The 25639-nt window shown below is 47.7% G+C and overlaps 1 protein-coding gene across 2 annotated transcripts in view; it reads left to right on the top strand.

The window, feature by feature from the left end:
• rab3gap1 (RAB3 GTPase activating protein subunit 1) overlaps nucleotides 1–17024 on the top strand; it is a 28961-nt gene extending 11937 nt beyond the window's left edge. The window contains exons 16-25 of one of the 2 annotated variants that reach the window (XM_035410004.1): nucleotides 542–596; nucleotides 1757–2101; nucleotides 4101–4238; nucleotides 6775–6999; nucleotides 8678–8774; nucleotides 10224–10327; nucleotides 10916–11031; nucleotides 12285–12387; nucleotides 14582–14602; nucleotides 15394–17024. In XM_035410004.1, the coding sequence (XP_035265895.1) occupies nucleotides 542–596; nucleotides 1757–2101; nucleotides 4101–4238; nucleotides 6775–6999; nucleotides 8678–8774; nucleotides 10224–10327; nucleotides 10916–11031; nucleotides 12285–12387; nucleotides 14582–14602; nucleotides 15394–15636 (1447 nt within the window). In that variant the 3' untranslated portion in view covers nucleotides 15637–17024. The remainder of the gene's footprint in view (nucleotides 1–541; nucleotides 597–1756; nucleotides 2102–4100; nucleotides 4239–6774; nucleotides 7000–8677; nucleotides 8775–10223; nucleotides 10328–10915; nucleotides 11032–12284; nucleotides 12388–14581; nucleotides 14603–15393) is intronic. The other variant, XM_035410005.1, reaches the window with a different exon arrangement.
• Nucleotides 17025–25639: the final 8615 nt, after the last annotated feature.

Genomic DNA, 25639 nt, shown 5'->3' with positions numbered 1-25639 from the left:
TTCTCTGTGGGCCGGGCCAACGGGTGTGAAGATTTTCAATATGTCTTCCCAACATTGCGACCGTTGATGAAGTTGCGTACTGCAGCTTTAAGGATTGGCTGCAGGTTTAGTCTCGTTCTGTGGTTTTTTTTTCCGCTGCAGTGCTGGTCACTGTGACAGTAGGAGCGGTTCTGTAAAGGCCGAGTTCACTTCGGGTCACTCCTGCACCAATTACTGACAAGAACCTGCTATTTCTGCACCACAAGCAAACACGCACACACACACACATGCACACACACTCTCTTTCTCACTCTCGCACACACACACACACATTACATTACAGGCATTTGGCAGACGCTCTTATCCAGAGCGACGTACAACAAAGTGTATAACCATAACCAGGAACAAGTGTGGCGAAAACCCACACACACTCACACTCACTCTCTCTCTCTCACTCACACACACACACGCTCACACTCACACACACACACACACACTCATTCCCCCCCTCTCCAGCCCCTCCTCGCAGTAACCCCTCCCCCCGATGTGCCCTCCCTTTCAGGCTGGCTAGCGGGCCTCCGGACCTCAGGTGCTGCCTCCTCCACCAGAAGCTGCAGGTGAGCGCGGAGCGCGCGGTCGCGCCGGCGGCCGTTTGCGTTGGCATTTGCGCCGTCGTCCCGGACGACGGCTGCTCTGGGAGTCCGCGCCGCAGCTATAAACAGAATTGTTCGCCGGTTGTTTTTTTGTTTTGTTTTTTTTGTTTTTTTCGCCCACGCCGTGCCTCCGGAGATACGAGGTGGTAATAAAGTCGCTGAGAAAAACTGATATCTTCCTCCCGGCAACAGAGGGGCCGCCTCTTTATCTACATGTCCTTTAATAGGGGGCCACACCTCCGTGGTGGCAGCTGTTTGCCTCGTTCATAACCCACGGTTTTGCCGTGTTGCTCATACGATTCCCCGGAGCCCGTGTTTAAAAAAAGAAAAATGTATATATGCGGTGGATAGTGCTTTCTCTCACCAGCAACAAAAGAATTAACATGTTTTTTTTTAAACGCGTGCTAAATTTATTTGTTTCACAAATACGTGTTTCAGCTAACGCTCATTCAAGGCATTATTCATAATTACCTTGGCTCATAAATTGCTCTCACCCACGGCGACTTGTCACCCAAACATTTTTACACGCGATTCAGGCGTTCAGCTGCTCGTTTGCCAGAGCAAGAGCAGCACCCCGCTGGGCTGCAGAACCTGCCTTTTTCGGGATGCGAAGCCTAGATCCTTCCCTTCCGTGGCACCCGGGCGCTCGCTAGAACTGTTCAGCGTGCTGTAGAGCGTGCGGCTTGGGGGGGCCAGGGGGTACTCTGCAGATTTTGCGGAGGCGGGAGGCTGAGTTCTGCATTGGGGGGGGGGGGGGGGGGTTGTGTGGAGTGGGGGCGATTAGTTGCGTGGGTGTTAAACTCCACCGGGGCAGAGAATGCGCAGGATAATGCAATGGAGATGATACGGTTTGAAAATCAGTGAGGAGCTTTGCCTGTCATGCAGCTCAGGCAATGTAAGAATGCCCGTGGTGATTGATGGATATTCCTCGATCCCCTCTGTATGGGCCAGAAATTTCCACCAATCGCCAGCGGTGTTGTTCGGTTGGTCGGTACTTATGTACTGTGTGATTGGTTGAACTTTCTCTGTTTTCTGTATGTGAGGTGTCTGCCCTGTCCTATCCCTGCTTTATTTTCCTTGGTGACCACGTTCCGCTGACTCTGTTTCCTTGTGCCCGCCTGCAGATGCTGAACTGCTGCATCGAGAGGAAGAGGAGCAGGGACGAAGGGCGGAAGGGCGGCGGGGGCGCGGAGGCCGGGAGGGAGAGGAAGGTGTCGGGGTGCGAGAACGGGCGGCTGGGCTCGGCGGAGGGGGCGGAGGCCTCCTTCGGGAAGTCCTGGGACTCCTGGAGCGACAGCGAGGGCGAGGACGAGTTCTTCGAGTGCCTGAGCGACACGGAGGAGCTGAAGGAGGCCCCGCCCGACGGGGGGAAGGGCGCGGCCAAGCCCAAGCCCGAGGGCCGCCTGCACCCCCACGGCAAGCTGACCCTGCTCAACTCCAGCGAGCCCCTCTACATCCCCGTCACGCAGGTCAGGGGTCCTCCGTCACATGACCCCCCCCGTTAGGTTCACTGCCACTGCGTTCACCTCCCTATATCACTTCACATTCATTTAGCATACGCGCTTACCCAGAGCAGCTTGCAGTGATACAGAACTGAAAGCCCATTCGTCTGATTTACACAGCGACCGTGCCAGACCTGGCTAACGACGTTCCGCACAAACTTCACTAAAGTTCACTACTCGCGGTGCGAACCAAGAACCGAAATACAAACCCTGAACGCATGCAGATTACATCCATAAAAACCCTAAGAAGACAAATGGACCCATAAAAATGCCATGACCTGAATTAGTAGGACAGGTGGCAGTGCTGTGGGGTGGGGATTGGAGGGCACGAGGTGCAGTCAGCACCGGATACTCGATCAATTTGTCGCCTGTTTGTCTTTGAGGACAACGCCACTCAGATTTCAGGGGTTTAAGTAGGCACCATGCTCCACGAGTTTGAAAGACGACCGTCCTGGGCCTGGGCCTCTAGTGGCGCAGTCCGTAGAGCACTATCCACGTGCTCAACACGAGCCGCGACGTCGGCGGTTCGAATCCGACCGCCGACCTTTGTCGCACGTCTCTCCCTCTCTCTCCTCCTAATTCTTCCTGTCTCTCTACACCGTTCTACCCAAAAAAAGCCCCAAAAAAAAAGAGGAGCGTCCGCGGAGGAGCACGGATGATACGGCAGCTCTGAAACGAGCGACGCGGCCGTTTCGCGCTCCGTCTCCGCAACCTCCGGCGGAACACGTAGCGGGACGCCCGTTTCACACGCACGCTAGCCACCGCTGCCGCTCCGTTCGTAACGCTGCGGGCGGCTCCGGCCGCGCCTTCCCGCGGTTAGCCTGTAATTAGCCTGCCGCTAACGCGCTGTTCGCCGTGCTCGCCCGCGCTGTTTACTCGGTCCTGGGAGTGCCGGTAATGGCCGCCCGGGCCTCGGGATGCTCTGCTTCATTACGGGCTGCTTGAGAGGGATTTATTCTGAGCGCCGCGCTGGGCGCGTTAGTGCACTTCTGCGTCGGGACGCGGGGTTAATTGCAAACGCTTGCGTTACGCTGGGGTCTCCCCCCCCCCCCGTGAGCGCGTTGTGTTGTGCGCCGTGTTATTCGGGGACCGGGGTCGGCCGCTGCTGATGCGCTCTTTGGAAGACCTACTTTCTTCAGATGCTCTTTAAAAATCCGTTTCGACAAAATGAATAAGGAATGGAAAATTTGTTCATTGTAATTCACCGTAAAATAAAAATAAAAAGTAATAATGAAAATAAAAATAATAATAATAATAATGGTTGTGTAAATCTAGATTTTATTGTTTTCAATAACCGGTTATAGGCCAGCTGTTTTGTGTTGTGTTCTGAAATGGGTCTTATTAAAGGGATGTGCAGTGAAGCTTGCTCTACTGAAATGGGTCTTATTAAAGGGATGTGCAGTGTAGGGCTGCTGTACTTAAATGGGTCTTATTAAAGGGATGTGTAGGGCTGCTGTACTTAAATGGGTCTTATTAAAGGGATGTGCAGTGTAGGGCTGCTGTACTTAAATGGGTCTTATTAAAGGGATGTGCGGTGTAGGGCTGCTGTACTTAAATGGGTCTTATTAAAGGGATGTGTGGTGTAGGGCTGCTCTACTGAAATGGGTCTTTTAAAGGCTGCTCTACTTAAATGGCTCTTATTAAAGGGATGTGTGGTGTAGGGCTGCTCTACTTAAATGGGTCTTATTAAAGGGCTGCTCCTCCATCTGTTCGGAGCTGCTGAGTTCATTAGTGGGGTGATGGGCTGTCAGCCGCTGCACAGCCGCTAACGCCTCCACGCCTTGGCAGTGGACCAGCGATGGGGCCAGCTGTGCTGTCTGCTAAATGAACACACATGCACACACATCACACATCACGCACACACACACACACACATCACGCACAAACACATACCGCATTCACACACACCGCGCACACACACACACTGCGCACACACACCTGATGAGCTTTCTCCCTTCCTCCCCAGGAGCCGGCGCCCATGACCGAGGACCTGCTGGAGGAGCAGTCGGAGGTCCTGGCCAAACTGGGGACGTCGGCCGAAGGGGCCCACCTCAGGGCCCGCATGCAGAGCGCCTGCCTGCTCTCCGACATGGAGTCCTTCAAGGTCAGGGGTCAGGGGTCAGGGGGTCAGGGGTCACTCGCACGGGGCTGCTCTGCTCCCTCAACGCCAGATCGATAACCGCATCAAGACCACACCGGTCGCCATCAGTGCCAGGAGAGTTGGCATTGTTACCACAGGGCCTGGAATCAACAGCCTTATCACTTTCAATGGCTTCCCCGCCTTAAATTATCGCTGACAGGGGGCTTAGAGAACCATCTTATTTGTAAGGGATTACTGAGTGTTGGTATGTAGCACCGACTTTAAATGTGCAATCTGCGCCGTAAAAATGACTGATCGGCCGCTTAGACGCGGGGAAAGACGAGCGCGACAAACACTGACGCCCAGCGTCCTTCATCGCCGCCGTAAATCTCCGTTCAGCCGAGCCACATCAATCTCTCCGCTGCCTAATCAATACTAACACGCTTCGCTGCGACCGGTTCCCTCTCGCACCGGCAACTAGAAATATAGAGCCAGGAGGGCTTTGTGCTGTCAGAGAAATATACATTAGTCTCCAAAGAGGAGGAAGGGGGGAAAAAAAGCCAGGTTTGTAGATTGTATCTTGGAAAAAAAAACAATAAAGTGACATAAATGAGCGTGTCAGAGATTGGGTGACTTATGAATTATGAATTACCCGTAAGTAGCCTTTTTCCGTATCCTTCACCTTTGGAATTTGACACATTCAAATTACCCACTGAGCACCATGCTGTGGGCGTCTGTAGGAACCGATCTGGGGGTGTAATGGGGGCTGCCCATCACTAGCTCCGTTCTGAAATGGCGTTGGCGTTTTGCTCCGTTTGGCTTCGGTGTAACAGCTGGGGAGGTCGTCGGCACCGAGTTCAATTTGCAGGGTACCTCTGAAACGTCCCCCAACGCACCCCTCTTATCAGCGAAAAAATACTGCCTCAGTGAGTGCTTCTTCTGGAATGTTCTGCTTATGCAGGTGTTCATAAATGCCCCCCTCTCCCCCCCCCCCCCCCCCCTTTGCTGAAGGTGGCCCCCTTAAATTTAGCCTGAGTGCCACGTACGATCATGCTTAGCAAAGCACAATCTGGCATTTTGGTTTTAATCATCAACTCCCTCTGGGCGAAAGTGCTGAGTCTGGATATGATGAATGGTATGACGCGACCCCCCCGTCATGCACACGTGCACACGCACACGCACACGCACATGCACTCATAAGTACACAGCCTTAAATGCACACACAAAATCATAAGTACACACCATACACATACACAAATACACGAGCACACACTTATGAGTACTCACGCACCATACAAATACACATACCCGCACTCATGAATACACTCACATGCACACACACACACTCATGAGTACACACACACATACGCACTCAAACACACACACACACTCTCATGAGTACAGACACACGCAAGCATGCGCACACGCACACACTCACTTATCAGTATACACACACACACACACGCACTCTCATGAGTACACGCGCAAACACACCACACTCTCACACTTCATTCAAGCACCACTTGTGCCCTCCTCTCACCCCCCCTCCCCCCACTCTTTTCCTCGCCTTTGTGTGTCGCCATTTCTAACAAGCAGCTGCTCTGTCGCGCGACAAGCGCTGGGTTCTCACGTTTCCCGCTCTCCCCCGGTTTCTCAGAGTTCGTTAGCTTCTTTTCCTGGGTACGCTCATTTTCGGCTGTGAAGAGGCAGAGGCCTTCCGAAGCCTAGTTAAAGGTCAGGCGTTAAACGTAAGCGAGATTTTTTTGGAGAACGCAGCGGTTCATTAGCGGAAGAGCCGTCTGGCACATCCGCTCCTTTCTCGCGGCTCGCGGGCTGATTTATTTTCCGACATCCACGCGCGATCGAACGTTTAAAAGGAACCATCGCCCAAGTTATCCTTCCTCGTTATTGCCAGTTATCTCGCAATAAGATGCAGCCGCGGAGTCTGATAAAATCATGAGCCGCGGGACCGTGAAAGAAAGATTTAACATCAGCGTGACATCTGCCGCTCGCTTACGGATGAGTTTGTACAGCGGGAAACAAAAAAACGGAAGTTCAGAACAGAAGATCATAATGGCGCATAAAGTCACATAAAAATACTCCAGGCAAAACATGAAAGTTATTTTATATCTGCAAACAGTGCGGTGCAGTATTCGGCGATGACTGAGCACAACGGTCTTTGGCTGCTTTCTTTTCCCGCAAACTGTTGTCTAGGAGAAGGTAGCTTAGTGCTATAACTATCCTGACTATCTATGATTATCTTTCTCTATATCTATAATTATCGTGACTTCAAATCACTGCTCATTATCCAGAGTTTTCTGTTTAACGGCAACATGACTGACTCAGAAAGGAAGCTCGAGAGGTGTAGGTGGTGATTTTTCAGTAAAGAACTCCAGTCACTTGCGTAAGTGCCGGTTTCGTTTCTATAGCCCAAAGGAGTAGGATTTTGTAACCCTTTGTCTTGCCTGTGCTGAGTTTAATATCGTTGGCGGGTGGAATGTCCCTGTTTTAGTTCTGACACTGTACCGTACTTTTTTTGGTTACCACCTTTCTTGTTCAGGCGGCCAATCCCGGGTGCTCCCTGGAGGACTTTGTGCGGTGGTACTCCCCGCGGGACTACGTGGAGGAGGAGACCGACGAAAACGGTCAGACAGTTGTCAGGGGCGACCTGAGCGCCCGGATGAAGATCCCGGGGAACATGTGGGTGGAGGCCTGGGAGACCGCCAAGGCCACGCCCGTGCGCCGGCAACGCAGGCTCTTCGATGACACCAAGGAGGCGGAGAAGGTAGGAACCGCAGCGGGTACGCTGTGTGTGTGCGTGCGTGTGTGTGTGCGTGTGTGTGTGCGTGTGTGTGTGGGGTGGCAAGGATAACACAGAGTTCGAGGGAAAAGGTCTTGTGTGTTATTAATGGGTCCCCTTTGGTCTCCACCTTGTTCCCTAGCTACAGGAACCCATGAAGGTCGCTTCTGCTCACCTGCATCTTGTTTAACCTACAGCACCACTCAGGTGCTGGGTGAGCGTGTACTATGCATCTTCAGGGGGATCTGTTTGTATGTTCCAGGAATCAGCCAATCAGGGCTTAGAATGAAAGTGGGTCAGAGCATGTAGCGTTGCAAGGTGTGCCCCTGCCATTGGTCTGTTCCTCTGCTGTTTGGGAGCTGGGGAATCCTTATTTGGCGTGAAGGTCATTATTCACCGTGTCCTTCATCCTTCTGTCGCTCTTTAGAGGGAACTCCAGGTGCAGGATTTCTTCTGAATTAATTTTCATTTTTTTCCTCTCCTTCAATAAGTTGTCCTTTGAGATGCATATTTTCCAGTCCTTTGATGGCAGTCAAGATCACAGCCATAAGGAGGTCATTTGGTTTTAAAAACAGTTGTATGTCCTTTCAAAGAGAGCCTGAGGGGGTTAGGCTTAGAAGGGGGTGGGGGGGGGGTTGGGTGGGCGACGACGACATTTGCAGCTGCAACTAAATGAATTTTATGACTGTTCCCGTTTTGTTTTACTGAAGGCCGTGTGGTGACCTTGACCGGAAGGTCGCGGATTCAAAATGCGGGTGTGGCGCTGGTGGTCCGCGGGTCCGCGGAGGAAGGCGAATTGAATTAAAATTATTTTCTTCTCGCTTGTCTGGCATAGCCTCCACTTCCTGCACGTCACATTTAAGTGTCTTGGACTTTGAAGAATGACAGACCCCGCTAGTTTTCGTACCCGCATTTAAAAAGCGGTGCTTTCCGGCTGACAGTCATCAACCGCACACACGGCGACAGCTGCCACCTGTCAGCCGAGGGCTCATTCGAGGTGTCAGACGCCGCCTTACACCCGTCATTAAAAGTTGCCCTTCAAAAAAGCGGGAACAGAACAAAGTGAGCGAGACTGGCGAGGAGAAGGGTCGGCCTGACCGCGAAACCCCGCGCAGACGTGATGTTCGCGGTGTTTGTTCCTTTTAGCGGCCGTCGGATCCCGTCTTGTTAGGCCGGCGACGATGTGAGCGTTGTTCAATCGGATGTGAGCGTGTTAAAGATGAAGTCAACCCCCCCCCTTTCCTCTTTGAGTAAGAAAGCAAGAAGAAGAGTCCAGGTAGTGCTCTTTGCTGGAGATCTTAGTCAGTAAGTTAGCGCACAAAGCTTATTCTCCAGCTACGTCTTGATTCGCTATGTAGGCAAGGGGCACCTTTCTATAAGAGATCGACCCCCTCCAAGCAAGCAGCAAATTAATTACATGTACGATTGATCGAAAAGAGTCATCCATTTTGTTTATACAGTGTTTTTCAGTACGTTCTCAAAGCACCTTCTGATGAAACACCTCTCTGTATCTGTTCCTGCGGTTCAGTAAAGCAGGAACAGGAGCGTCTCTTCTCTTTGTTAGCAGCTGAAAGGTCGCCTGAGTCTCTGCCCCGACCGCGTGCTTCGCCGGACGGGACGCCTTCGCGCCGCGTAATGAGAGCTTGTTCGCTGCCGTTCCCAGGTGCTGCACTACCTGGCGGTGCAGAAGCCGGCCGACCTGACCCAGCACCTGCTGCCCTGCGTGCTGCAGGCCGCCATCCTCAAGATGAAGGACGAGGGTGAGCGCTTCACTGCCCGCCCCGCGCCGTCAGTCACAGCACGCGGCTGATCCCCTCGCTCGGGAGTCCTCAGGTGGCTCGTCCTGATGAGGTGCGGGTTTTCGGGGGAACGCTGTGCCCCCGTGGTCCGGTGTTGGATTCTGACAGTGCCAGTGCTGACAGCTCGTACGGGGCGGCGCGTAATTAGACCTGGCGTCGCTCTGTGCAGTTGATGGAGCCGCTGCTTCACAACAGCGGAGACTGTTTGGGTTTCGGGTGGCTAGGATATGGGACCGAGCAAACAGAGCTGACTGTCTTCCCTAAAACACATGGAACTGACTGTCTCTCCTAAAGCTCACAGAGCTGACTGTCTCTCGTAAAGCTCACAGAGCTGACTGTCTCTCCTAAAGCTGACTGTCTCTCCTAAAGCTCACAGAGCTGACTGTCTTCCCTAAAACACATGGAGCTGACTGTCTCTCCTAAAGCTTACAGTGCTGACTGTCTTCCCTAAAACTCACAGAGCTGACTGTCTCTCCTAATGCTCACAGAGCTGACTGTCTCTCCTAAAGCTCACAGAGCTGACTGTCTCTCATAAAGCACACAGAGCTGACTGTCTCTCCTAAAGCTCACAGAGCTGACTGTCTCTCCTAAAGCTCACAGAGCTGACTGTCTCTCCTAAAGCTCACAGAGCTGACTGTCTCTCCTAAAACTCACAGAGCTGACTGTCTCTCATAAAGCTCACAGAGCTGACTGTCTCTCATAAAGCTCACAGAGCTGACTGTCTCTCCTAAAACTCACAGAGCTGACTGTCTCTCATAAAGCTCACAGAGCTGACTGTCTCTCCAAAAGCGCACAGAGCTGACTGTCTCTCCAAAAGCGCACAGAGCTGACTGTCTCTTCTAAAGCTCACAGAGCTGACTCTCCTAAAGCTCACAGAGCTGACTGTCTCTCCTAAACCTCACAGAGCTGACTGTCTCTCCTGAAACTCACAGAGCTGACTGTCTCTCCTAAAGCTCACAGAGCTGACTGTCTCTCCTAAAACTCACAGAGCTGACTGTCTCTCCTAAAACTCACAGAGCTGACTGTCTCTCCTAAAGCGCACAGAGCTGACTGTCTCTCCAAAAGCGCACAGAGCTGACTGTCTCTCATAAAGCTCACAGAGCTGACTGTCTCTCCTAAAGCTCACAGAGCTGACTGTCTCTCCAAAAACGCACAGAGCTGACTGTCTCTCCTAGAGCTCACAGAGCTGACTGTCTCTCCTAAAGCTCACAGAGCTGACTGTCTCTCCTAAAGCTCACAGAGCTGATTGTCTCTCCTAAAGCTCACAGAGCTGACTGTCTCTCATAAAGCTCACAGAGCTGACTGTCTCTCATAAAACTCACAGAGCTGACTGTCTCTCCTAAAGCTCACAGAGCTGACTGTCTCTCCTAAAGTTCACAGAGCTGACTTCTGACCATGTCTCCTCCACAGAGTCGTCCGAGGACATCCCTTCTGTGCGGAAAACCATCCAACAAGTCATCTCCCACTCCAGCAAACTCCTGCGTCACCCCAATCCAGACAACAAAAAGCTGGAGGTGAGCCCCCCAGGGGGATGGGCAGTGAAGGGGTGGAGTTACTGCTCAGTGGGTGGGGCTTATAAGCCAGGAAAGCAGCTCCGACAACTCCATAAACTTCCAGAATGGAATTCTTTCTATTCTAGGATCCATTAATGAGACTCAAACTTCTGGAGGAAAGTGACAAATAAAATTAAAAATATTTGGAAGTTGTGTTTTGATGTGTTTGTTGATAACTTTTTAATGAGGATTTGAGTGATTAGCAGAACTTGAAAACTTACGCTAATTAAAAGTTCCCGGTTCCTCAACGGAAGCGTTTGCTTATCAGCATGTATGCTTATAACAAGTGTCTGATGTCAAGTCGAAATTGAACACGAGTTTCTCGACTTCAGTTTCCGTTTTTCTCAAAATACTGTTTTTTGGAGAAATTTTCCGCGTGCTATAAGTCTGCAGTAAAGATTTCTAAATTAATTTAAGAAAATACACAGTATTTGCAGTACAGGGAATAAATAAACAAGGAGACGGATGAGGAGGGAGGCGGCAGCGGGGCAGCAGCGAAACGCTGTGACATGGCGGCTAACTCTCCCTGCTCTCTCTTCCCCCCGGCAGGACGTCATCAGCCAGCTCATGGAGATGGAGGCGGTGGTGGCCCGTGCCCGCTCGCTGAAGGCCAAGTTCGGGATCGGGAAGGGCGAGAGGGGCAACGATGCTGAGGACCTGGAGAGGTAAGGGGAGTCCCTGTTTAGGGCGGAAAGTGCCACGCATGGGGGAACCTACGGTAACATGCCAAACTTGAAGCAGACTTGATGGTTCTATTGGCCTTCAAGACTGAAAATAATACTGGATGAGCTATGTGCTGCACACTTTGAGTTTAAGAACCGTGTTTGTTCTGTTGGTGGAGCACAGTGGTGTGCGGTTCGACAGGCAGACAGACGGCCTGTGCTGTGGTACAGTGATTGACAGGCAGGCAGAGAGGCTTCAGTATGGTACAGTGGTTATGAAACCATATTTTAACATGGTAATTCTGTTCAGTTGTAAGGTACTGCATTGCCATGGAAACCTTGGTAATGATAATCAACCTGAATATCTTTAGTGTCAGTGCTGACATTGATTATGCATAGCCTTAGGTGTGTATAGCACCCAAGAGGCTGATTAGAGATGAGGAAGATAAATGACGTACAAATAAATGATAATAATGAGAAAATGATTGATTGGATATTTTTATGAACTGTGTGTTGTGTCCATTCTACATCTGCAGTCTTCATGAAGGTGATTCTACCCCCCCCCCCCCCTCCATGTTCAGTAAGCAAAAGACAATACAAATGGGGCCTTGCTTGCGTCTGGGATGCTGACTATTAACGACTGTATTTTTGAATATGTATTTTAATGTTTGAAAGACAAAAAAATTTCCACACAGTGGTCAAGCAAAATCATGGTTTGTGAGAAGGTGACTTAATTCTAGCGAAGGTCTCACAAAAGAGCACATCCTGAACCGCAGAATTTGATTTGGAGAAGGACTATGGCGGCGTGGCCCGGAGCCTAATGACAGGCCGGATCATCCTGGAGCGCTCGACTGCCGGTGCAGAGACACAGGAACTCAATGACGGGGCCAGAGAGAGCACGTCAGGAAGCTAGCTGCGCGGTGTTCAATAAAAGACCCTGGCACCCGATTCACACGCTGTTGGCGCTATCGCCTCGTTAGCGGGCCCGTTCTGGCCAGAGGCGAGAGGGACTTTTAACCCTTTTTTTAAATTCGCCGTGGCTCTGTGCGTTTTGGCAGCGGATGGTTATTTTTATGTCTGCAGCGTGCTGATTGTACGCAGTGTGACTTCTGTCCCTCTGTATAGATTGTAATGGAGGCCCAGCCCTTGCTTCTGAGAATCTCCCTTTGCTCTTTAGTTCAGTGCAGCCTATCAGATGTATAGAGTAGATCTTGTTTCATCATTTGTCTCCCCCCCCCGCCTCTCTTCCTCCCCAGATTTGTCAGCTCCCTCCTGGAGGAGCCAGAGGTGATGGTGATTGGTGCTGGACGAGGTCCTGCTGGCAGCATCATCCACAAATTATTTGTCAACGCACAGAGGGTACACGCACCTGCTCACTTTATTAGCACTCAGTGTTGAGATATCGCAGCCCATTCCTTATTGGCCTCCGCTTTCTAAAAAAACACCCTGATTGCCTTCACGCTATTTTTCTATTTCTCCTCTATTTATTTTAGCATTGTGAATGTGTTACTGAAACGCCTGCATTTATTTAATATTCAACTTTATTAGATAGCGATTCTTCCCTCTGTCTTTTTGCAAACCTCCCCTTTTCCACAAATTGTGTTCAGGAAGGAAATCAAAAATGAATCTTTCACTAACAGAATTGTGTGCATAACATTCATTATAGTGGAGCTTATTGCAATTGTCACTTCTAAGGTCTGCCATATTGGTTTGTCCGGTAAAAGAGATTATATTAGAAGTTCGATGTGCGGAAACCACAGCAACAGTACGTTGGCACTTTTTTTACTGCAACATCATGTGATCACTGTAGGGACTATGCACACTCAAATTTGTACATAGTGTACAGCAGGGTACCTTCAAACAGGGCTTGCATATTTATTGTGATTTTATTAAGAAATGTAAATTTTGGCATCGTTGAGGAACATTAGGTCCTCTGCTTTTTTGTCATGTTGTCTTGGAATTCCCCCTAATTTGTTGTAAGAACAGTTCTCATTAAGAGCTGAGAAAAGAGCTTCTGTAGGAGAACTAATGTCTCATGGCCAAGCTTTTGTCTGCTATATTTATGGCTGAAATTGTCATTTGGTCAAGGTTTAATGAAACTTTAACATGAACGTGAAGTTTGTAGCTAAAAGTATGTTCCAGCCGTTCAAGTATTTACGTGGCTGTTTGTGCCAATCAGATTGCAGATGTAGTTTAAAGCCAAAATTATTTTGTGTTGATGAATTCCAAATGGAGACTTGCTACACAATAACACCCCAGGAATTTTATGTAGGACACTTGGTGGCGCTATAATCGTATATTGATATTGAATTGTTCAGAAATTCATTAGAAAGTACAGGTATATCAAGGTCTCAAATTGCTTAAGAGGTTCTTCATGCTGATAATTGATCATTTCCCATGAGTTCCTCCCATATTTGATATACTGTACTTGTCTCATGTTCTTTATGAATCGCAATCGTTGTGAACACAGCTCACGAGCTTTCGACATTTCATCTGTCACTTTCCAGTCGTTTTTTGTTTTTGTAGCCCCGGCTTGTGAAATGATTGTGTATTTACGTTTCGATGCTTGGGAGGTGTTTTGCTCAACCGGGTCCATTTCGTGCATATCACTGCTGATTATAACTGCTTGCAGCTGCGTTTATTATTGTAATTATTATTAACTCTTAAATGTATTGTTTTGGAAATGATAATTTCAAGAGCTTGAACCACAGTGCGGTGATGCATCTGCACTCAGGCCAAATGTATGGACTGTGTGTGCGCGTGTGTGTGTGTGTGTGGGGGGGGGGGGGGTGCCTTAAATGTAGAATCAGTCCACCTTATTTTAATCTGTTTATTTCGCGATGAAAGTTGTTCTGTAACCTAACCAACTTAATCTTACTGCATGGTGAAAAATGCCACCTTACATTAGCGCTACCAAATTAAGTTTTGAAATTTTGCATTTTAATGGCAACTAGACAGCAGATTTACTCAGATTTCAAAGAAAAATTAATTGTATTAGAAAAGAAAAACAAATTCATGGCAACTCCGCATGCAGCAGTTTAATCCTTAAAACGAAGCGTGCTCACTTAATGGTGTTATCCATGTGTGAAGAACTGTCTGAAAATGTCGGGTTTTAGTAATTCTCCACTGGAGTTGTTTTTGACCATTAAATTGCAGCTCTGTGTTGAATTTAAAAGAGAAAACCCATAATTAGCCGAAGTGTGCGTGTATATCCGGCATAAAAAAATACAAAAAAATTAAATCGAACAACAAGAGAATATACAAATTAGAGTAGAAGAAGATCAAGTGTGTAAAACTGTTCATTTCAAATTTGTGCTATAAGCAGAAGTGTTGGAAAGCTCACTGTTCATTACATTCATGGTCAGAGTCCGGTGTTGCTTGCCTGTTAACCTGCATGCTTTTGCCTCTGTCGTGAACCTGCATGTGTGTCTGTTGCAGTGTCAAATTTTCATTCTTTTTAAAATTCCACCTAACCACCCCCTGATTAGTGATTTGGTTTCTCCGTCCTTTCGTTTTTCTCTCCTAATGCCGCTTGTCTCACACCCCTTTCAAGTTGGCTGACTCCACAGATGAGGTAACCAATCACTGCCCTTCCTCAACTCCCCCTCCCCCCCAACCCCCCCATCCTGTTCCACCTCCCACTATGCTCCGTGTACCTGAAACAAGGTTACAGACAATTACAGTCATTTATGCTCTCAAACTACCAGGCAATTTTCGAAAAACTGTAGTGGAGAGTTTGAAAGAATCCCCTTCCCTCTATACGCACACACACACACACACACTCCGCTCCCTGTTGCTGATCTGTCCTTTTGTTGTATTTGTTGTTTGTTCACCTGCTTTCGTTGCTTATGGCCTTAAATACAAAGAGCTTTTTGGGGGACGTTGAGGTTGGTTTTGCTCCTCTTCTAGCTTGGCTTGTCCGGTAGAAATCTTAAGCCTGTAGAACGTCTCTAGATAGTAGCTGGCTACAATCTGTGTCTAGACTTTTTTGAAGAAGAGGTTTCGGTTTTAGAAAGGGCACACCTTCCTGTTAGTATGTACTCTAGAAAACAAATGCAGAATTTTATCTAGAGTTAACTTCTGACTTTTGAGTCCCTAGCAGTTTGTGTAACCTTTAATTCTCCCCAGATGTAAATTTGTTGAGGGTTACACCTTACTTTCAAGGATGGTTAAGCCTGCACATATGTGTAGTGTAAATGGACCTCATTTCAAAAGCTTTAGGTTTGTTGCTAAGTGTGTAACTGCTTGTTACAAGTGCACTGCCCTGTATAAATGGGATTTTTTGTCTGGAATCATGGTCAGTGTTATATTGGCACTCTGGGCAGGTAACTTCATGGTAACCGACTTTTTCCTCCCCCAACCCAGACGGCCCTGCTGTCACCGATGGAGGAAGAGTCAGGGAGGGCGGGCGTGGCCGAGGACAGGAGACCCGGAGGGGGCGGGGTGCCGGACTTCCCTCCCCCCGCGGGGCGGGAGATCCTGCTGCGTACCTGCGTGCCGCGGCCCGCCCCCTACTCCAAGGCCCTCCCACAGCGGATCTTCTGCGTGCTCATGAGGGACGACTTCAGACTGGCCGGGGCCTTCTCCTCCGACACCTCCTTCTTCTGAGCGGCCCGAGCGACTGGGGGAGGGGGAGGGGCAAGGGGGGCGGAGCCACCGGGGACACCGCTCACAGGGCCCGCCGTCCTCTCCCCCCCAGTCCCCCACAGCGTAAGCCGACTCACATCCTCTCTCAACTCTCCCACAACCACATCACCATACATATTTAATGAACCATCTGTGTGCATTTACACCCATCCGGATCCAGCTGAAGTATTTCTCTGAGGGAATTATTTCTTGAGTTTTTTTTTTTTTGTACGTTATGTTAGTCTTACTTTTAATTGTACAATTTTTCCATGTAATCAAGAGCCAAAAAAAAGAGGGGGGGAAAAATAACCGCTTAATTATCTGAGAGCCGAGGAAGCGACGGACCGTCCCCGCTTCACGACGTGATGTTGACATTGTGTGCTCGTAATTAGCGAAATTTGTACACTTTAAAAACGGTGAGAAAATGAAAATTCACTTCAGCATCTGTGAACTTGTAGCGCTGCATAACCAAGTGTCTGTACAAAAAAAAAACGTCCCATCCCACCCATCTCGTCACATCCCTTAAACAAAGAGGTTATATTTTCAGATACTGAAATACGCAAAGATTCTTTTCGTGCCACTAGATCGTGTCGTTTGTGGCTTTGTGACACAAGTGTTGTTTACCGAGTGGTTTAAATGCATTAAACAGCCTCAGTTAGGCCTGTTCTCCCTCTAATTTGAGTGCGGTAGTGTATATAATTATCACTTGTATGAGAGGGCCACAATGCATGCGTGTAGACATGGTAACTAGCATATTTTTAATACATAACAAACCTTGGTTGAAAGTGCAATTATAGAGATTATATATTGTGAAGATGTAGCCTTACCATCTGCGGCGAAGAAAAATGTCATGGTTAATGTCGTTAGTGCAGTTCCTATGACTAATGATGTAAGGTCTGATTAATGGTTAAATTACTGAGTAATTTTATCGTATATCCTGGAGGAAACAACGGATATTTCATACGTATCTTGTCAGTTGTGGACTCAACATATTATGAATGATGTTGTTATTGTGGAATTAGCCAAAGTATGCACATTTCAGCTGGGTGTATTGGGCTTAAATGTTGGACGGCTCCTGGTTTGATACTCTAAAAATGGGTATGAATAAAGTTTTAATGGAAAATGAAAGCATCGCTTTTTTTATTTTACTTGACTGTATAACTCGATATTTGTGCTGCTAGATCTGTTGATAAAAATTGTGTCCTCGGTGAGATAAAATCATGGTTTGTATTTTCAAATGTCGAATATATTCTCTTGCATTATGTGACTTCAGTCATATTTGCCTGTGTAAACTGATGTTATGGAAACTGTGAGCTATGTACAGCTCCGTGGGTAAAGCAGTGAATGAAATAAATGTAATTTGTCTTTGACATTATATCATGTTTTAGTGCAAATACCACCCGAGTGTTCGCATAAATAAGTGAACATAAATGGTGAGAGCTATACCGTATACATTTATAACCTTCGCTCAGCCATTCAAGAAATTGGGTTTGAAGCCAATTTGTCCCCCATTTTGGCAAATTTCATGTCTTAGGTCTCAGTTTCTCAATGTGATTATCTTCAGTTTAACAGAGGTATCATACATTTTTAGTCTCAGTGGGTTTTTCTGCAGAAGGAGACGGACTCCTCACGACCACCTTGTGGTGAGGATCTGAACCACAAAGATCAGGTCCCAAACTAAGGGAACGTCTCTGTGTTCTTGTCCTTATTTAGGGGGTGGTAATGTGGTAGCGGAATGGCTTTCTTGCATATGGAGTTCTGATACATCAGGAATCACACAGTGCAGCAATATTGACAAATTGCACGTTTTCCTCAAAATATTGCCAAATGAGAGTGCTTGTGTGTGTAGCGATTTGTGCCGTTCATACACCCCACTAAACTGCCATCCATTAGCTGTGTTTAAGAATAACGGTCATCCTCCATAGAGGCTACGGGGACATAAATGTTCTGAATCGTGGAGCTGAGGAAAGAAGGGATGAGAGAAGGACGGAAACAAAGGGGTAGGAGCGGAGCGGTTATTTGGGGTGAGATCGCCGCAGTAACCGCAGCACCAGTCCTGGAGCCATTGATTAAATGGAACGCTGAGCCGCGCTGCGAGGTGCTGCATGATTGGCCACTCTAACCCTGAGCACCATAAATCACCCGGAGTCCCCTCCTCTGATAAAGCCCGGAGTCTGAGCTCTCCGTGTTTGGGTGACTGGACAGAATTGCAACTTGTGTCGTGCTAGAACTTTCTCTGTGTCCGGCCATCTCGGTACGTCAGTAGCCATCTTACTTACAGTAAGTCAGGCTCCCGATGCCTAAAACAACATTCATCTCTGAATATAACTGCTAGGACAGTAGTTCAGCTAAGACGTATTTAATTTGTGTTCCCTTTTTTTAATTAATAAAATTTAAGTACCTGCGACACTTAATGGTTGTATACACAATTCACTCATGTTTCAAGGGCTGGTGTGATCACATCCAAGTTCTCCTACCCATTACCTGTTCTTATTAAAGCCGCAGTGATTTGGAGCCTGAAATAAAAATGCGAGTATTTTATTAGGTATGTTATTAATTGAAATCTGGTATTCCTCCTCTTGTTAATTTAATGAAAAGCGAGGCGCTGCATTCAGTGAGCGCTGTGAAATCGGCACTGTGAGCGGAGCTGTTAGTGCTCTGGGAACTGCTAATGCGTCCTGTAGCGTTTCTCTGAAGAGCGCGCGAGAGAGCTGCGAAGCCGTTTGATATTCTGAATACCACTTATCACTCAAGTCGGTTTCCATGGTAACTTTAAGCCATTTCTGGCCTCTGTATGCTGCCCCCCCCCCCCCCCACCACCACCACCGCCACCCCCCCCCCCCCCAGCCAGAACTTCAGTTTACTTGCGCGAGGGGCAGACGTGCTTGTATAAATGGGAGAGATTGATAGATGGACTGGCATGCACGCACACATTCATTTATGCATCTTTGAAGCAGTACAGGTGGGAACTTCACTGCTAGTAGGTGCTGGCAGCAGGTGTGACTTCACAATCTTCAGTGTTGAATAAGTGTAAATACGTTGGAAATTTTATTATTATTTATTTTTCATCCCCCAGCAGAACCAAATGGAAAAACACTGTTTTTGAGGAGGTGCAAAGTATTGCCCATATTTCCTCCACTTTGCGCGACTTTAAATAGCCACGCCCCCCAGCCACCCCCCTCCGCTAGTCAACCATGCCGTAAATCAAACCTGCGTCTGCAGCCAAACTTCAGGGAGGAAGGCTCAAATGAAAAGGGATAACTGAGCATTGCGTGCTTGACGCCGCGGCGCCGGGCGTGTCCTCTCTGTAAGCCCGTGTGGTTATTTGCACACGCCCTTCAGTGGTTTCAACCAGGATTCCTTCAAATCAGGGCTGAGGGGGGGCATGCATTTGTGTCTCCCCTACACCGTTCCTGTCACTCACCATACGCAGTAGAGCACTTTACTCACCACTTAGCTTTATCTGAGCCTGTATGACAGTGGCACACTCTGTCTCCAAAGACCAGGGCTAACCATCTTCTCTGCTGGAGTGGCAGAATCCTTCTCCTTTTATATACCAGGCCATAGCTTTATAACTGGATCAAATAATGGGCTAAATTAGGGCTTAATTAATTCCCTCGACCACCTCGTCAACGTAATTAGCATACATTTGGAGGGAGCTTGAATATCTGCCTGCTTTCAGAACCTACAAGAACAGGCCCCTCGTGGACACATTACAGCTGTATGTCCTGCTTCGTGTGGGTCCACATTGCTTTAATGCACAATAACATTAATTTGGTTTTTATCAGTGCTGTAGGCAAGCAGGATTGATTTGGTTGTGAGATATGATGTAACTGAAAGGAAATGTGTGCACACATGCAAACACAGACGCGCAAACAACACAGAAAAACATACACAGACACACAAACAAACAAACAAACCAAAGGCTTGGCTGAGATATTGCCAGCTGTGGTTTGGTTAAAAAATCCTAAGCTTGCTAACCCAACCATAGCTGGTAGCGGTTGGGATATGCCCATTCAAATAAACATGCAGCCTACTGCAATTAAGTAGACAATTTAAGAGGGTGCCAGTGCATTCTCCCAAATATGTTCTACTGTTTACACTTGACCAGGTCTTCATCAAGTGTGCTTGAATCACATGCATGCAGAAAATGATAAAGAGGTGAGCCTTATTTAAATGTGTCTGCATCATTGTGTATATAAGACCCACTGTGTGCATGTGGGTCGACCATATCCAACTAAAACCAGAACTGTTGTGGGAACAATAAAAATGCATGTGAGGGCATTATTGGCTGCTGTCCCTTAACCCTTGAACAAGGCGCTAAAACTTAACTCTGTCAGTATATTTCAAGACCATACTAGTATACAGTGAGGTGCATAATGTTTGGGACAAAGCTGTGTTTCTTTCTTGATTTGGCTTTGTACTTCACAATTTTAGATTTCAATTCACATGTGGTATTCTTACACATTTTTGTTTCACCGTGTAGAAATTACTGCACATTATAAATGGTCCTCCCATTTCAGGGCATCATAATGTCAAATGGTGTCACAGGTGTGGCTGATTAGTCAGGTGCATTCAGTTGCTTCCTTAGTGCAGGCATAATAGAGCTTTCAGTATCTAGTTTTGATTCTAGCCTTTTGATTGCCTTTGGAGTCTATTATTTGCGTTTGTCAACATGAAGACCTGAGTTCTGCAAATGAAAGTCAAGAAAGCCATTATGAGTCTGGGAAATAAAAAAAAAAACAGACAGTAACCTTGGGACAACCAAAAATCTACTATTCATAACATTTTTCAAAAGAATGTGAGCACTAGAGCGCTCAGAAATCAAAAGATCCTGGTAAGCCAAGAATGTGGAATACAGTGAATACAATGAATTTGGAAGCAGTTGGGTGAACTTGAGCAGATGAGAGCTGGGAATGTGCACTTTATCCACATGTGAATTGTTTGATTGTAAATATATAACTGTGGATTATAGAGCTATTTCAAGAAAAAAGGTCTTTGTCCCAAAAATTATGGAGTTCACTGCATACATATACAAATAAAAATATTTGTGGGTTGCTGTGGTAAAAGAGTATTTGCTAAACAAATAAATGATTTAAAAACTGCCAGGCAGATCCTGTAAAGGAGTATCGTGTTCTTTTGAGAACTCCATACAAGAGAAACTGCATGAAATCTCCCTTTTTATCTTGCTTGAGTGAGAGTGAAAAAAACATTCTGTAAATAATAAAATGTGGCGATGTCTGAAGCCATCTTGGAGGCAGATATTCTTGTTGGCCTGCTGATCCCTCCGCTTGAGAGAAATAAACAGACAGATTGCTGGAGCTTTGTTTTCATGCATTGGCTTTAAATGCTGGTTGGCTGAAGAACAGATAGGACAGTGTAGGTGGGTGCTCTTCCTGCTAAGAGATGCCAAGTCTACCATAACTGCACCTCAGTGAACTGGTATAATTTAGAACATTCTTATGCCGTTATATAACTCTAAAAGAGGACATCCAGTTACTGCGCTAATGCCTCTAAACATTTGTTCAGTCATGCTGCCTGAATATTGAACTGCGCTGTGCGTTCTGTACAAAACTGTGATGGCCTATTTTCTCTTCATGCAGGTTTCCTTATAATAGAAGTGCTGTGATTGGATTAAATGGTTCTGAGGATGCACGGCGAGGACCCTGATTGGTGCATCACCTCACATTTGCATGCCGTGTGGTGGGAAACGGTGACCCTTCTCACTGTGGTAAGATGGTGCACTGGATTCTTCACTCCAGGGTGTCTTTGATGGGATGGATGTGATTCACCTTCCAGAACAATCCCAAATGGATCATTTAACCAGACAAGGAAGTGGCACTCTCACTGTTATTTATGCCTATGAGAGGGATATGGCAGTGAAATTCAGGGGTGTACTTTCCAAACACGAGGACAACGGTCTGGTTTTTTAATATGGTTTTCTATATGCCATAGGAATCAATATTGACTACTGGGGTATGGTTGTCATTAAGCACAATGCTAAGCTCGTGCTTAATATTGTCTATTGTGCCAGAGGTTTGTGGGAAAGGGAACAGTGAATAGAGTAACTCCTCCAGTCAGAGGAGTCTGTGGCTGTAGCCCTGGGAGAGTTATGTAGTCTCGTAATGGCTTCTTCGTCACTCGCACATTTTTCTTTCGGCTTTTCTTCTCATCTCCGCGTTTGAGTAAGAATAAGAGAGCTGTAATGCGTCTGGAGAGGCGCCGGAGAGATGGGGGGTGGAAGGAAATAAAAATCCCTAAAGCGGCTCCCTAAGACCGAACGTCGGCATTTCAATTTGAGGCAAAGCTGTGTGGCTTTCTTGCCTTTTTAGGCAGAGCCGCCCAGGGGAGAATTCAGCGGCGAAAATCAATCCCCATTCCTGCTATACTCCTCTCCCGTAATTAGCCCTGATACACTGGGGAGGGCCGTGGACCGTGGAGTGACCAGGCGAGGGAGCGACCCCCCCCCCCCCCCTCACCTCCCCCTCTCAGTCAATACTTTCATAACTTGGCAGGTTTCCCACTGGGGATGCTAACCCCCTCTGACGCACTGCGCTAACCCCGGGCCGCTAATGGTCTGTGCCGACAGGACTCATTATGCCTGTGCAGGCCCGTTAGTCCGGATCCAGTCGCTGATTTGTGAGAAGGTGGGTCTGGCGGGCTTTGGCGGAAAATGGCAAAATGGCAGCAAGCGGGTGTCTGATTGGGGAGGGATCGATACGGAATGCAAACGCGCCCTGGATTTTATTTTTTTCTGAGCGACATCGAAGGGGCTGGAAAGAATCTGCCCGCCCACACAACCCACCCCCCCCCCCCCCTCTGCCCCCACCCCCACCACCACCACTACCGCCACCTCCGCCACCTCCTCCTACCCCCCATCAAATGACCCAGCATCTGTGCATTCTTGCTGGTTACCAGGGGGAGTTCTTCCCACGCAGCTAAGAATCCTTTATCTTGCGTCTGCACAAAGCTGCGGATTGCAGGGAGGAGAGCTCGGGCGGCTTGCACTGCGGTAACCATGCAGGAGCTGTGGAAGGGCTAAAGTAAAAACCCTTTGTCATCCAGCCATATGTGGGGAATTGTAAGTGCTTAACTGGTCCGCTTCTTTACCTGGTGCTAGGTGCAGACCATCAGATTTCAGGCATTGTGTTCATCCTCGCTGGTGATTAATGTTTGGTGGTTCTCTAGCTTGTTCGCAACGTTGTAGCTTTCCATTTTGCTTGCTTTGTGAATAGCAGAATGGAATTTTAGGTCATAATAGAAAGAACTTATTTGTGACATCATAAAGGCTGTATGACTAAAGTATTACTGCGGTGTGCCTCTGCAACTCTGGTAGGAAAGGTGCCGTAAGCACTTCTTTGTGACATCATAAAGGCTGTATAAGCAGGGTATCACTGTCTTGAGGACTATTGCACACGAGCAGTTTCAGTAAGGTTTGGAAATGTTATAGTTGAGAGGTTTTCGGTTTGAATGGTTTGCAAAATGTTTTGTTTCGTTTTGAATTCTAGTGTGTGCAAGGCTTTAGTTTGAGCGCACATATCTAACAAAAAATGTTAACTCAAACTTGGTCTTGAAGACACATTCCCTATTCACATGTACATTATTCAGTTAGGACTTTTGTACGGGAGATGGGAGTAAAACTCTCACTCACTTTTCTCATGAGTAAGCCAGAATCTCCTTTCTGTGTGTGAGCGGGGTCGTTGTACGTAGGGAGCGCTTGAACATCTGGTGGGCGTGGAGATGGCAGCACTAGCGCAGTCAGCACTCCTGTCTCTGATACCCACACCTGCACTTTTCTGTAGTGCCTGGTTAACCTACACCGGGAACTCCTGATTTTATCTCTGCTCAGAGAGTGTTTCTCTCATGCCCAGCAATGTCTCCTCTGGAGTGCAGCAGGACAGGACAGGTATGGAGAATACTGGGTGCTGGGGAGGAGGGAGGCCCCTGTTGAAAAACTCATCTTTCCAGAAAGAAAAGCAGCTTTCTGTTGAAGGCCAGATGTGGGGGGAGGGCGGAAGAGACGGGAAAGAGGCAGATTCCTTTGCGTCAGTTTACAGCACAGCTTCCCTTCTTCATGGTGTCCTCAGAGATGGTTTATTTCCTGTTTGAAGACCATCAGTCTCCTTCTCTCCCAAACTAGAGTGCATTTAAGGATTTAATCACAAAATAAACTTTGTTCATAAAGTAGCTGTCATTCTGTAAATGTATATGAATGTGTTATCTGAAAGAACTGAGATGGAACTTGTGTTTATTTGTTCCTGCTTTGAGATCTTTATTAAAGGGACCCGGTTCCCGGTGGGAGGCTGTTGACTTTTGTTCTCCCAGAAGCCCTTTCTGCTCCTCATAAGGACCTTCTGGACTGACAGGCCTACCTCAGTTCCCATGGCAACGCCACCAGCCAATGAGACTTTACTTGCCTTCCAGACAGTAGATTAAGCACTCATCCCTGTGAGCTAAATATTCACTGGCTCTAGAAGCATTTCTTCCTCTTTTTTGGAAACTGGAGGCTTAGGAAGGCAAACAGTCATCAGTTTGGAGGAGACATCTTTCCTCCATCGACTTCAGACTTCATATTGAGCTGGGAGACAGAAATCCGCGAGGAAATGTGAATATTTCACCAAATGACGTTATTGAAAAGTGCATATCTGTGACTGTATGTGGAGGCTGAGCTTATTTTTTCTGTAATATAACCGTGATTGCCTTGTGCGATCGAATCTCCTTCGGTAACGTCATCCATGTAGGTGCAGGAGGTCAGCCGAGCTCTTAAGTGACATAAGCGCTTACTTGGTCCGGCCCACCTCAGTGCGACGTGATTATTTTAGTTTCAGCTCCCTCCTTGCTCGTTCGATGGCAATTCCAAGAGCAATATGGGGACACGCAGAAGTAATGTGTGGGTATCACTGTCCCCGCAGAGCTGTCGGATGCAGTCAGCGTCTATAAACCGTGCTGTTGTAATGTTCTGTAATGGTTCTTATTGTGCTGAAGTACAGTGGCAGCTCTGAGGGGGGGGGGTTGCTGTCGCACAGTAATGTGCAATTTCCCCGTCATTATCACCAACATGGAAAGACCAAGCTGCTCTCTTTTACTCGGCTCGGGTCTGATCAAAGCCACAAATGTACACAATGTGTACCGTGACCCTAGTGATCAAACCGGAATCCACCACAGGCATCGCGATGCTGTGAACAAGCCTCCGTCTCGCAGCCAAAGGTCCTGCTCTTTTGAGGTTTTAAAAGGGCACCTTGTTAAATACAGCCCGGCCTCTCTGTCTTCAGATCACCCTCGTCTGACATATCGGTCTTTGCCAGTGTAAATCCTGGCCTTGTTTTCAGAAGGGTGCGTCTGGGTTGGCAGGTGGATTAGGCTCCGAAGAGTCTCTCCCTCCGGTCTCCCTCGCACCCCTGTTTCAGGGGAAGTTACTAAATGCGGAATGCACGACTGACAGATGAGACATCGTGATTGCTTACTCCAACTTCAAAGAGAGACAGAATTCCTCTTCTAAGACGATGAATTCCACTGTGCAGGTTGAGTGAGGTGCAAAAGGAACATGTGAATGCTCTGTTCCAAGTATATATGTGTGTGTGCTTGTAGGTGTAGGTGTGTGTATAGGTGTGTGTGTATGTGTGTGTGTTGGGTGGAATGTGTAAATTGATTCTGGAAAAAATCTCCCTGGTAGCGATCCCGCGGGTGAACAGAGTGACAGATTATGCTGTTGGATTCTCACCTTTTAATTGATGCCTTTCATCCAAGCAGCAGTTGCTAATTGCAGGTTTGGAGGGGCTGGAGGGGTGCGTGTGTGGGGGGGGATTGGGTGTTCCTTTTGAAGTGTTAGTGCTGATCAGCTGGTTTCTACCCTATCTGAGATCTACAGGACGCTCTATGATCCAGATCACCCAGAAGTCTGCTTCTGTACACACAGCCCAGCTGAGGACCTAAGGACCCCAATGTTGCCTGGTAAAAAAAATACCCAGCTCTACAGAACAAAAGC

Source organism: Anguilla anguilla, chromosome 3 (genome assembly GCF_013347855.1).
Source record: "Anguilla anguilla isolate fAngAng1 chromosome 3, fAngAng1.pri, whole genome shotgun sequence".
Lineage (NCBI taxonomy): Eukaryota > Metazoa > Chordata > Actinopteri > Anguilliformes > Anguillidae > Anguilla > Anguilla anguilla.
The sequence above is the reverse complement of the archived record's forward strand: the minus strand, read 5'-3'. Positions and strand labels throughout refer to the sequence as shown.